This window comes from Hyla sarda (assembly GCF_029499605.1).
Source record: "Hyla sarda isolate aHylSar1 chromosome 1 unlocalized genomic scaffold, aHylSar1.hap1 SUPER_1_unloc_11, whole genome shotgun sequence".
NCBI classification, from domain to species: Eukaryota; Metazoa; Chordata; class Amphibia; order Anura; family Hylidae; genus Hyla; species Hyla sarda.
The window spans coordinates 494,043-506,685 of NW_026607572.1; the positions used below are offsets into that span (position 1 = coordinate 494,043).

The following is a 12,643-nucleotide window of genomic DNA, read 5'->3' on the forward strand; positions in this document are numbered from 1 at the left end:
AATAAGGTAAAAAGAACATTAACTTAATGTGAATAAGCCCCTCCCCTAATAAACGATTGAATCTTCCCCATTTACCAATTATTATTTTTATAAAAACATATACATATGTTTAACCGCACGGTCAATGGCGTAAACGTAAAAAAACACCACTTCATGGACCAGAAAAAATTCATAAAAAGCGATCAAAAAGTCTCATCAAAACTAAAGTGTTTCCGATAAAAATTACAGATCACAGCGCAAAAAATGACTTTCATACATCCCGGTATATGGAATAATAAGAGAGTTATAGGGGTCAAGGTAGGAAAATATGATGCATAATAATTTTTGTACAAAAAGTTAGAATATTTTTTATATTTTAAAAGTGTTAAATAAAACCTATATAAATCATTTATCATTGTAATCGTTTGGACCTACAGAATAAAGAGAATTATTACCGTAATGTGCACTGCGTCCAAACAGAAGAACCCACATTTTAAAAATCTGTAACAAGATTTTAAAAATGTTAATATTTTTTTGGCCCTTGTTTTGCAGTAAAATGAGTGATGTCATTACAAAGTACAAATCTGTGGTGCAAAAAACAACAATCCTCTTATGGGTTTGTAAAGAGGAAATTACAAGCCTTCTGCCTATTAGAAAGCGAGGAGGAAAAAAGTTAAAATCGCTGTGTCCTTAAGGGGTTAACAATCAAAACTGCCGAGTCCTGAAGGGGTTAATAGTACAAAAACCATCTGACAGCCTCCACATGTGACCACACACATACCTCCACCTGCAGACTGTACATGAGCCGTGTGCTTACAGGACCTGCGATGATGTCACCGTCATGTGATCAGTCACATGGAGGAGTCACATGATCAGGGGCTGCTGCTCTAGGCTCATCTGCTCAGTGTATGCAGGACTCTGCTGTCATATGACCATTATCACAGGACCTTCACCCGCAATCCTGCACTGCTGAGCTCCGCCCACTCCTGTCACATGATCCTTCCCACAGGTCCTTTAACCACAGTCACATCTAGGCTGCTAAATTTGCCCGCAAAATGTACTGGTCACATGATTGTGACATCATCACAGGTCCTACACCTCCAGCATGTAGCAGATACAGAGCAGGTCCTGGTGGGGCAGTTACTGCTGTTGTGATCTCTCAGAGCAGCAGCCCCTGATCATGTGACGACTCCTCCTCCATGTGACTGATCACATGACGGTGACATCATCGCAGGTCCTGTAAGCACACGGCTCCTCTACAGATATAGGTATGTGTGTGCGGTCACCATCAGATCAGGATTATTGGGGATGTTTATTATTAACCCTTAAGGAGACGATGTATATTTACATTCTGTGCCCCATATGGGACTTTGAGGTGAGCTCAGGAGCTATAAGCAGCCAGGACTCACCACTAATGACGCTCATCACCATTAACCCTTTAGATTCCGTGATTAAAGTCGATTGCAGGATCTAAAATTAGTAAAATGCAGTTGTTGGGGGGCGGAGTCTAGATCAGCTGAGATGACGGCCGGAGGGCCCCTTACCATGCTCTGTGCTCAGATCGGTGCTCTAAGTATACAGACACCTCCACAGCCTGTATAAGCCGAGCACCGATAACACTGATCACTATGGCAGAGCGTTATTCAGGGTTTGTAATAGAAGCCCCTCCCCTAATAAGTTTATATCCCATTTTTGTAATAAAATAATGTAGGTGGGCGTGGCTTAGACATGGCGCTGTGCGGTTGTTTCTCTAGGGAGCGCCGTGCCGACCAGCGGTTGTTTCCTGATTTCCTGCCTATACTGCCCCCAGGGGATGTCTGGATGGTGAAGGTATCAGGTCACTTACCCGCCCATCCTGTCACCTGGTCAGTCTCTTTTCTCCGGGTATCAGCCACTTCTTCCATACAGGACTATGTAAGCATCAGGTTTTTGCGCCCCTATTATTACTATAGACAGTGTTTCCAAACCAGCGTGCCTCCAGCTGTTGTAAAACTACAACTCCCAGCATGCCCTGACAGCCAAATGCTGTAACAGCTGGAGGCACCCTGCTTGGGAAACACTGACTCCGGTGGTGGCCCAGACCCTGCGTGTGTAACGGTATATGATGCTCGGCCTCTGCTGCAGGTAATAGCAGGTTCTTCCGGGGGGGACATATCACAATACACATAAAATCCTGATGTAATTGTGATGTATATTGTGCCCCCTAGTGGACACATTTCAGTATTCTTCATTGGACAATGTCATATTGAATCCCTCTATTCTTCTCCCTGTTCTGATGAAGACGTTCTGAATACACCGCAGCCTCAGAGATTAGGAGAAATGGATTCACAACGTCTTCAGCAGAGCAGGGAGAGCGACCTCAGAAGACCTGGAGGACCAGAGCGCCACCACTGGACGGGAGAGGGGAGTGCGCTCTAGTCTCTTATTTTACAGCCCTCGGACAATGGATTTTGTTTTATAGAGAAATCTGAAAACTCCTATAATGTCTCCTCAGATGTTTCCCCAGATTATCTCCAGGAAATGGATTTTATTTCTCCATAGAATCTGGTGCGGTTTATCATCGTCTCCTCTTCTTCCCTTCAGGTTTCTCCAATCCAGGATCCTCTGCTGATATCTTCTATATAAGAGAATTCTCCTGGATCACCCATCAACCATGGAGAGAGACAGGAACAAGATGGCCGACAGGATCATAAACCTCACCCTACAGATACTCTTCCGGCTTACTGGAGAGGTGAGGGATTCTGGGAGTGATGTCACATGACCTCATTCTTATCTATGTAATAACAGATGGATATGACTGGAGAGGTGAGGGATTCTGGGAGTGATGTTACATAGTTACATAGTTACATAGTTAGTACGGTCGAAAAAAGACATATGTCCATCAAGTTCAACCAGGGAATTAAGGGGTAGGGGTGTGGCGCGATATTGGGGAAGGGAAAACTACACATGACCTCATTCTTATCTATGTAATAACAGATGGATATGACTGGAGAGGTGAGGGATTCTGGAAGTGATGTCACATGACCTCATTCTTATCTATGTAATAACAGATGGATATGACTGGAGAGGTGAGGGATTCTGGGGGTGATATTACATAGATAAGAATGAGGTCAAGTGACATCACTCCCAGAATCCCTTACCTCTCCAGTCATATCCATCTGTTATTACATAGATAAGAATGAGGTCATGTGACAACAGATGGATATGACTGGAGAGGTGAGGGATTCTGGGAATGTAATTAGTGATATTAATGTGTCTCTCCATACACAGGATTACACAGTAGTGAAGAAGTCCTCTAGTGGGCGCTGTCGGGCCCCTGTGTGTGAAGGATGGGGAAGAACCCTGAGCCCAATCCCGGGGCCCCCACCTCACTCCCTGATACATGAGGAAATGAATGAACAGAAGATCCTAGAACTCATCAACAAGATGATGGAGCTGCTGACTGGAGAGGTGACCCTGCTGGGACATTATACAGTAATGGAGGGGTCTGGTGATGACTGGAGAGGTGACACTGCTGGGACATTATACAGTAATGGAGGGGTCTGGTGATGACTGGAGAGGTGACACTGCTGGGACATTATACAGTAATGGAGGGGTCTGGTGATGACTGGAGAGGTGACACTGCTGGGACATTATACAGTAATGGAGGGGTCTGGTGATGACTGGAGAGGTGACACTGCTGGGACATTATACAGTAATGGAGGGGTCTGGTGATGACTGGAGAGGTGACACTGCTGGGACATTATACAGTAATGGAGGGGTCTGGTGATGACTGGAGAGGTGACACTGCTGGGACATTATACAGTAATGGAGGGGTCTGGTGATGACTGGAGAGGTGACACTGCTGGGACATTATACAGTAATGGAGGGGTCTGGTGATGACTGGAGAGGTGACACTGCTGGGACATTATACAGTAATGGAGGGGTCTGGTGATGACTGGAGAGGTGACACTGCTGGGACATTATACAGTAATGGAGGGGTCTGGTGATGACTGGAGAGGTGACACTGCTGGGACATTATACAGTAATGGAGGAGTCTGGTGATGACTGGAGAGGTGACACTGCTGGGAATGCTGGGACATTATACAGTAATGGAGGGGTCTGGTGATGACTGGAGAGGTGACACTGCTGGGACATTATACAGTAATGGAGGGGTCTGGTGATGACTGGAGAGGTGACACTGCTGGGACATTATACAGTAATGGAGGGGTCTGGTGATGACTGGAGAGGTGACACTGCTGTGACAATATACAGTAATGGAGGGGTCTGGTGATGACTGGAGAGGTGACACTGCTGGGACAATATACAGTAATGGAGGAGTCTGGTGATGACTGGAGAGGTGACACTGCTGGGAATGCTGGGACATTATACAGTAATGGAGGGGTCTGGTGATGACTGGAGAGGTGACACTGCTGGGAATGCTGGGACATTATACAGTAATGGAGGGGTCTGGTGATGACTGGAGAGGTGACACTGCTGGGACATTATACAGTAATGGAGGGGTCGGGGTGATGACTGTATCATTGTGTGTCAGGTTCCTATAAGGTATCAGGACGTGGTGGTCTATTTCTCCATGGAGGAGTGGGAGTATGTAGAAGGACACAAGGATCAGTACAAGGATCAGGTCATGATGGAGGATCAGCAGCCCCTCACATCACCAGGTAATAGACATGACTATATACACACGTCCTCTCATTATTTGTATGTAAAGAATGAATTCAGTCTCTGTATGTGTTCCCTACAGTCAGATCCAGTAAGAGAACAGCACCCGAGAGGTGTCCCCGTCCTCTTCTTCCACAGGATGATCAGGTAGATGGAGATATTCCCTATAATCTGTAGAAGGGCTGTGAAGCTCCTGTGGTCAGTCCCCTCACCCTCCATGACTCCTCATCTCCTGCTCATCTATAACATCCCACGTGACTTCTCCTACTGTCTGATGACTTTTACTATATTTCTTCCACATCTTATGAATCAGGGAGAAGATCCGAACAATATTAATGCTCCAGAGACAGATGTGAGTGGTGATGAGCAGTATAAGGAGCACATTTCTACAGGAAAAGATGTGATCTATATTAATACTACAGATATAAAGGAAGAAGCAGAGACAGATGTGAGCGGTGATGAGCAGTATAAGGAGGACATTCCTACAGGGAAAGATGTGATCTATAGTAATACTACAGATTTAAGAGAAGAAGAAGAGACAGATGTGAGCAGTGATGAGCAGTATAAGGAGGACATTCCTACAGGTAACCGCCCAGGTGAGTAGTAACCACTATATGCAGGGAACAGTCTCAGATTCTGCCCAGTCACCGGCTGTAATAATTTATTTATGGAATCTTTTAAAGGGGTACTCCGATAGAAAAAAATTTTTTAATCAACTGGTGCTATAAAGTTATTCAGAATTGCAAATTACTTCTATTTAAAAATCTTAATTCTTCCAGTACTTCCACAGGAAGTTGTGTAGTTCTTTTCAGTCTGATCACATTGCTCTCTGCTGCCACCTCTGTCCATGTCAGGAACTGTCCGGAGCAGGAGAGGTTTGCTATAGATATTTGCTTCTGTTCAGGAAAGTTCCTGACATGGACAGAAGTGGCAGCAAAGAGCACTGTGGTCGGACTGGAAAGAACTACACAACAAAAAGAACATACAGCAGCTGATTATCCTTTCAGTACTTAAGATTTTTAAATAAAAGTAATTTACAAATCTGTTTAACTGTGCTCATCAGACCACATGGACCACCCAAAGGATAGGGGATAAGATGTCTGATCGCGGGAGTCCCTCCACTCGGACCCCCTGCGATCTCCATGCAGAGATTTCACGGCGGCGGTCCCGACCAGCCCACTGAGCTAACCAGCATGTGTCTTCTTCTGTTTTAGATGCCGCCACTTTGGTGCCGGACACCAGCCTGATCGGCGAAGTCCGGTATTAGCCGCTGGTTGCTGATAGAAACAGAGACTCATCGGGTATGAAGCGCGATCAGCTCCTGAGCGCGCTTCACATAATGGGAGCCGGGAATAGACGTAAATATATGTCTATTGTGTTTAAGGTTCCCGGTTTAGGTTGTATTGTGTCTGTAGTCACTGACTGTGTTATGCAGCTGTCCTCACTCTGTATACATCATGCTGTGCTGAATGGGATTTTGTCATAGACTTCCATGGTCTGTACTTACACTGTACGTCTCTTTACTCACTTTTATAGTAAAATGAGTTTAAATAAAAAAAAGAGTTAAAGATAACGCTATGTTATACATAGGGACCGTACCAACCTGATCTATGAAGATAACAAGTCAATTTTACAGCACATAACATGATTGTTACCGCAAAAAACAAGCAATAGGGTCTGGAGATGGAAAAATGAGTGATGGCTCTTCGGAGAGGAGGAAACAAATGAAGATGCAAAAATGTAATTTCCTGGATCGTTATGGGATCTAACTAGTGTAAGGCACCATTGAAATTGTGCTGTGGAGCAGGGACACCTGTCAAAGACAATGTCTCTGTTCCTTGTAAGGTGTCTCTGCATCAGAGATGCTTTGTAATAGAAGTAGCAGAGACCGATACCTGCAGATATTAGAAGAGAATAAGAGACAAGAGATGGAGCAGTGATTTATGGGACGACTTTTATATTACACAATGGAATCAGATGGTTAAAAGTGATTGATGAAAGTGCATAGGTCATGTGATCTGTACATGGGGGAGAGAGCGGCCGACATGGGGAGAATCCACTGAAGACATAAATGGGGTGTAGGTATGAAAGTGAATGTAATGAAGAAGACCTATGTGTTTACAGGGGTAAGAGCACATACATGGGAACAAGGATAGAATGACAGAGGAAAGGAGACTGGGAACAAGGAGGAGATATACACAGCGAGGAGGAGATTATCATGGAGACATTACAGGAGACTATACACAGTGAGGAGAAGATTATCATGGAGACATTACAAGAGACTATACACAGCGAGGAGAAGATTATCATAGAGACATTACAGGAGACTATACACAGCGAGGAGAAGATTATCATGGAGACATTACAGGAGACTATACACAGCGAGGAGAAGATTATCATGGAGACATTACAGGAGACTATACACAGCGAGGAGAAGATTATCATGGAGACATTACAGGAGACTATACACAGCGAGGAGAAGATTATCATGGAGACATTACAGGGACTATACACAGCGAGGAGAAGATTATCATGGAGACATTACAGGACTATACACAGCGAGGAGAAGATTATCATGGAGACATTACAGGGACTATACACAGCGAGGAGGAGATTATCATGGAGACATTACAGGAGACTATACACAGTGAGGAGAAGATTATCATGGAGACATTACAGGAGACTATACACAGCGAGGAGAAGATTATCATGGAGACATTACAGGAGACTATACATAGCGAGGAGAAGATTATCATGGAGACATTACAGGAGACTATACACAGCGCGGAGAAGATTATCATGGAGACATTACAGGAGACTATACACAGCGAGGAGAAGATTATCATGGAGACATTACAGGAGACTATACACATCGAGGAGAAGATTATCATGGAGACATTACAGGAGACTATACACTGCGAGGAGAAGATTATCATGGAGACATTACAGGAGACTATACACAGCGAGGAGAAGATTATCATGGAGACATTACAGGAGACTATACACAGCGAGGAGAAGATTATCATGGAGAGATTACAGGAGACTATACACAGCGAGGAGAAGATTATCATGGAGACATTACAGGACTATACACAGCGAGGAGAAGATTATCATGGAGACATTACAGGAGACTATACACAGCGAGGAGAAGATTATCATGGAGACATTACAGGACTATACACAGCGAGGAGAAGATTATCATGGAGACATTACAGGAGACTATACACAGCTAGGAGAAGATTATCATGGAGACATTACAGGAGACTATACACAGCGAAGAGAACATTATCATGGAGACATTACAGGAGACTATACACAGCGAGGAGAACATTATCATGGAGACATTACAGGGACTATACACAGCGAGGAGAAGATTATCATGGAGACATTACAGGAGACTATACACAGCGAGGAGAAGATTATCATGGAGACATTACAGGAGACTATACACAACGAGGAGAAGATTATCATGGAGACATTACAGGAGACTATACACAGCGAGGAGAAGATTATCATGGAGACATTACAGGAGACTATACACAGGGAGGAGAAGATTATCATGGAGACATTACAGGAGACTATACACAGCGAGGAGAAGATTATCATGGAGACATTACAGGAGACTATACACAGGGAGGAGAAGATTATCATGGAGACATTACAGGAGACTATACACAGCGAGGAGAAGATTATCATGGAGACATTACAGGAGATTATACACAGCGAGGAGAAGATTATCATGGACACATTACAGGAGACTATACACAGCGAGGAGAAGATTATCATGGAGACATTACAGGAGACTATACACAGCGAGGAGAAGATTATCATGGAGACATTACAGGAGACTATACACAGCGAGGAGAAGATTATCATGGAGACATTACAGGAGACTATACACAGCGAGGAGAAGATTATCATGGAGACATTACAGGAGACTATACACAGCGAGGGGAAGATTATCATGGAGCCATTACAGGAGACTATACACAGCGAGGAGAAGATTATCATGGAGACATTACAGGAGACTATACACAGCGAGGAGAAGATTATCATGGAGACATTACAGGAGACTATACACAGCGAGGAGAAGATTATCATGGAGACATTACAGGAGACTATGCACAGCGAGAAGAAGATTATCATGGAGACATTACAGGAGACTATGCACAGCGAGGAGAAGATTATCATGGAGACATTACAGGAGACTATACACAGCGAGGAGAAGATTATCATGGAGACATTACAGGACTATACACAGCGAGGAGAAGATTATCATGGAGACATTACAGGACTATACACAGCGAGGAGAAGATTATCATGGAGACATTACAGGAGACTATACACAGCGAGGAGAAGATTATCATGGAGACATTACAGGAGACTATACACAGCGAGGAGAAGATTATCATGGAGACATTACAGGACTATACACAGCGAGGAGAAGATTATCATGGAGACATTACAGGACTATACACAGCGAGGAGGAGATTATCATGGAGACATTACAGGAGACTATACACAGCGAGGGGAAGATTATCATGGAGACATTACAGGAGACTATACACAACGAGGAGAAGATTATCATGGAGACATTACAGGAGACTATACACAGCGAGGAGAAGATTATCATGGAGACATTACAGGAGACTACACACAGCGAGGAGGAGATTATCATGGAGACATTACAGGAGACTATACACAGCGAGGAGGAGATTATCATGGAGACATTACAGGAGACTATACACAGCGAGGAGAAGATTATCATGGAGACATTACAGGAGACTATACACAGCGAGGAGAAGATTATCATGGAGACATTACAGGAGACTATACACAGGGAGGAGAAGATTATCATGGAGACATTACAGGAGACTATACACAGCGAGGAGAAGATTATCTTGGAGACATTACAGGAGACTATGCACAGCGAGAAGAAGATTATCATGGAGACATTACAGGAGACTATACACAGCGAGGAGAAGATTATCATGGAGACATTACAGGAGACTATACACAGCGAGGAGAAGATTATCATGGAGACATTACAGGAGACTATACACAGCGAGGAGAAGATTATCATGGAGACATTACAGGAGACTATACACAGCGAGGAGAAGATTATCATGGAGACATTACAGGAATATACACAGCGAGGAGAAGATTATCAAGGAGACATTACAGGACTATACACAGCGAGGAGGAGATTATCATGGAGACATTACAGGAGACTATACACAGCGAGGAGAAGATTATCATGGAGACATTACAGGACTATACACAGCGAGGAGAATATTATCATGGAGACATTACAGGACTATACACAGCGAGGAGAAGATTATCATGGAGACATTACAGGAGACGATTATCATGGAGACATTACAGGAGACTATACACAGCGGGGGGAAGATTATCATGGACACATTACAGGAGACTATACACAGCGAGGAGAAGATTATCATGGAGACATTACAGGAGACTATACACAGCGAGGAGAAGATTATCATGGAGACATTACAGGAGACTATACACAGCGAGGAGAAGATTATCATGGAGACATTACAGGAGACTATACACAGCGAGGAGAAGATTATCATGGAGACATTACAGGAGACTATACACAGCGAGGAGAAGATTATCATGGAGACATTACAGGAGACTATACACAGCGAGGAGAAGATTATCATGGAGACATTACAGGAGACTATACACAGCGAGGAGAAGATTATCATGGAGACATTACAGGAGACTACACAGCGAGGAGAAGATTATCATGGAGACATTACAGGAGACTATACACAGCGAGGAGAAGATTATCATGGAGACATTACAGGAGACTATACACAGCGAGGAGGAGATTATCATGGAGACATTACAGGAGACTATACACAGCGAGGAGAAGATTATCATGGAGACATTACAGGAGACTATACACAGCGAGGAGAAGATTATCATGGAGACATTACAGGAGACTATACACAGCGAGGAGAAGATTATCATGGAGACATTACAGGAGACTATACACAGCGAGGAGAAGATTATCATGGAGACATTACAGGACTATACACAGCGAGGAGAAGATTATCATGGAGACATTACAGGAGACTACACAGCGAGGAGAAGATTATCATGGAGACATTACAGGAGACTATACACAGCGAGGAGAAGATTATCATGGAGACATTACAGGAGACTATACACAGCGAGGGGAAGATTATCATGGAGACATTACAGGAGACTATACACAGCGAGGAGAAGATTATCGTGGAGACATTACAGGAGACTATACACAGCGAGGAGAAGATTATCATGGAGACATTACAGGAGACTATACACAGCGAGGAGGAGATTATCATGGAGACATTACAGGAGACTATACACAGCGAGGAGAAGATTATCATGGAGACATTACAGGAGACTATACACAGCGAGGAGGAGATTATCATGGAGACATTACAGGACTATACACAGCTAGGAGAAGATTATCATGGAGACATTACAGGACTATACACAGCTAGGAGAAGATTATCATGGAGACATTACAGGAGACTATACACAGCGAGGAGAAGATTATCATGGAGACATTACAGGAGACTATACACAGCGAGGAGAAGATTATCATGGAGACATTACAGGAGACTATATACAGCGAGGAGAAGATTATCATGGAGACATTACAGGAGACTATACACAGCGAGGAGAAGATTATCATGGAGATATTACAGGAGACTATACACAGCGAGGAGAAGATTATCATGGAGACATTACAGGAGACTATACACAGCGAGGAGAAGATTATCATGGAGACATTACAGGAGACTATACACAGCGAGGAGGAGATTATCATGGAGACATTACAGGACTATACACAGCTAGGAGAAGATTATCATGGAGACATTACAGGAGACTATACACAGTGAGGAGAAGATTATCATGGAGACATTACAGGAGACTATACACAGCGAGGAGAAGATTATCATGGAGACATTACAGGAGACTACACACAGCGAGGAGAAGATTATCATGGAGACATTACAGGAGACTATACACAGCGAGGGGAAGATTATCATGGAGACATTACAGGAGACTATACACAGCGAGGAGAAGATTATCATGGAGACATTACAGGAGACTACACAGCGAGGAGAAGATTATCATGGAGACATTACAGGAGACTACACAGCGAGGAGAAGATTATCATGGAGACATTACAGGAGACTATACACAGCGAGGAGAAGATTATCATGGAGACATTACAGGACTATACACAGCGAGGAGAAGATTATCATGGAGACATTACAGGAGACTATACACAGCGAGGAGAAGATTATCATGGAGACATTACAGGAGACTATACACAGCGAGGAGAAGATTATCATGGAGACATTACAGGAGACTATACACAGCGAGGGGAAGATTATCATGGAGACATTACAGGAGACTATACACAGCGAGGAGAAGATTATCATGGAGACATTACAGGAGACTATACACAGCGAGGAGAAGATTATCATGGAGACATTACAGGAGACTATACACAGCGAGGAGAAGATTATCATGGAGACATTACAGGAGACTATACACAGCGAGGAGAAGATTATCATGGAGACATTACAGGACTATACACAGCGAGGAGAAGATTATCATAGAGACATTACAGGAGACTATGCACAGCGAGGAGAAGATTATCATGGAGACATTACAGGAGACTATGCACAGCGAGGAGAAGATTATCATGGAGACATTACAGGAGACTACACAGCGAGGAGAAGATTATCATGGAGACATTACAGGAGACTATACACAGCGAGGAGAAGATTATCATGGAGACATTACAGGAGACTATACACAGCGAGGAGAAGATTATCATGGAGACATTACAGGAGACTATACACAGCGAGGAGAAGATTATCATGGAGACATTACAGGACTATACACAGCGAGGAGAAGATTATCATGGAGACATTACAGGAGACTATACACAGCGAGGAGAAGATTATCA

At 43.7% G+C, this 12,643-nt stretch overlaps 2 protein-coding genes across 2 annotated transcripts in view; one reads left to right on the plus strand and one right to left on the minus strand.

Annotated features, from left to right (window-relative positions):
- LOC130297943 (oocyte zinc finger protein XlCOF22-like) overlaps window positions 1–12,643 on the plus strand; it is a 204,187-nt gene that overhangs the window by 187,639 nt on the left and 3,905 nt on the right. Inside the window, exon 4 of the mRNA XM_056550799.1 lies at window positions 4,955–5,237. Coding sequence (XP_056406774.1) covers window positions 4,955–5,237 — 283 coding nt within the window. The remainder of the gene's footprint in view (window positions 1–4,954; window positions 5,238–12,643) is intronic.
- LOC130297942 (zinc finger protein 892-like) overlaps window positions 1–12,643 on the minus strand; it is a 90,898-nt gene that overhangs the window by 48,659 nt on the left and 29,596 nt on the right. The gene's annotated exons all lie outside the window — the stretch shown is intronic.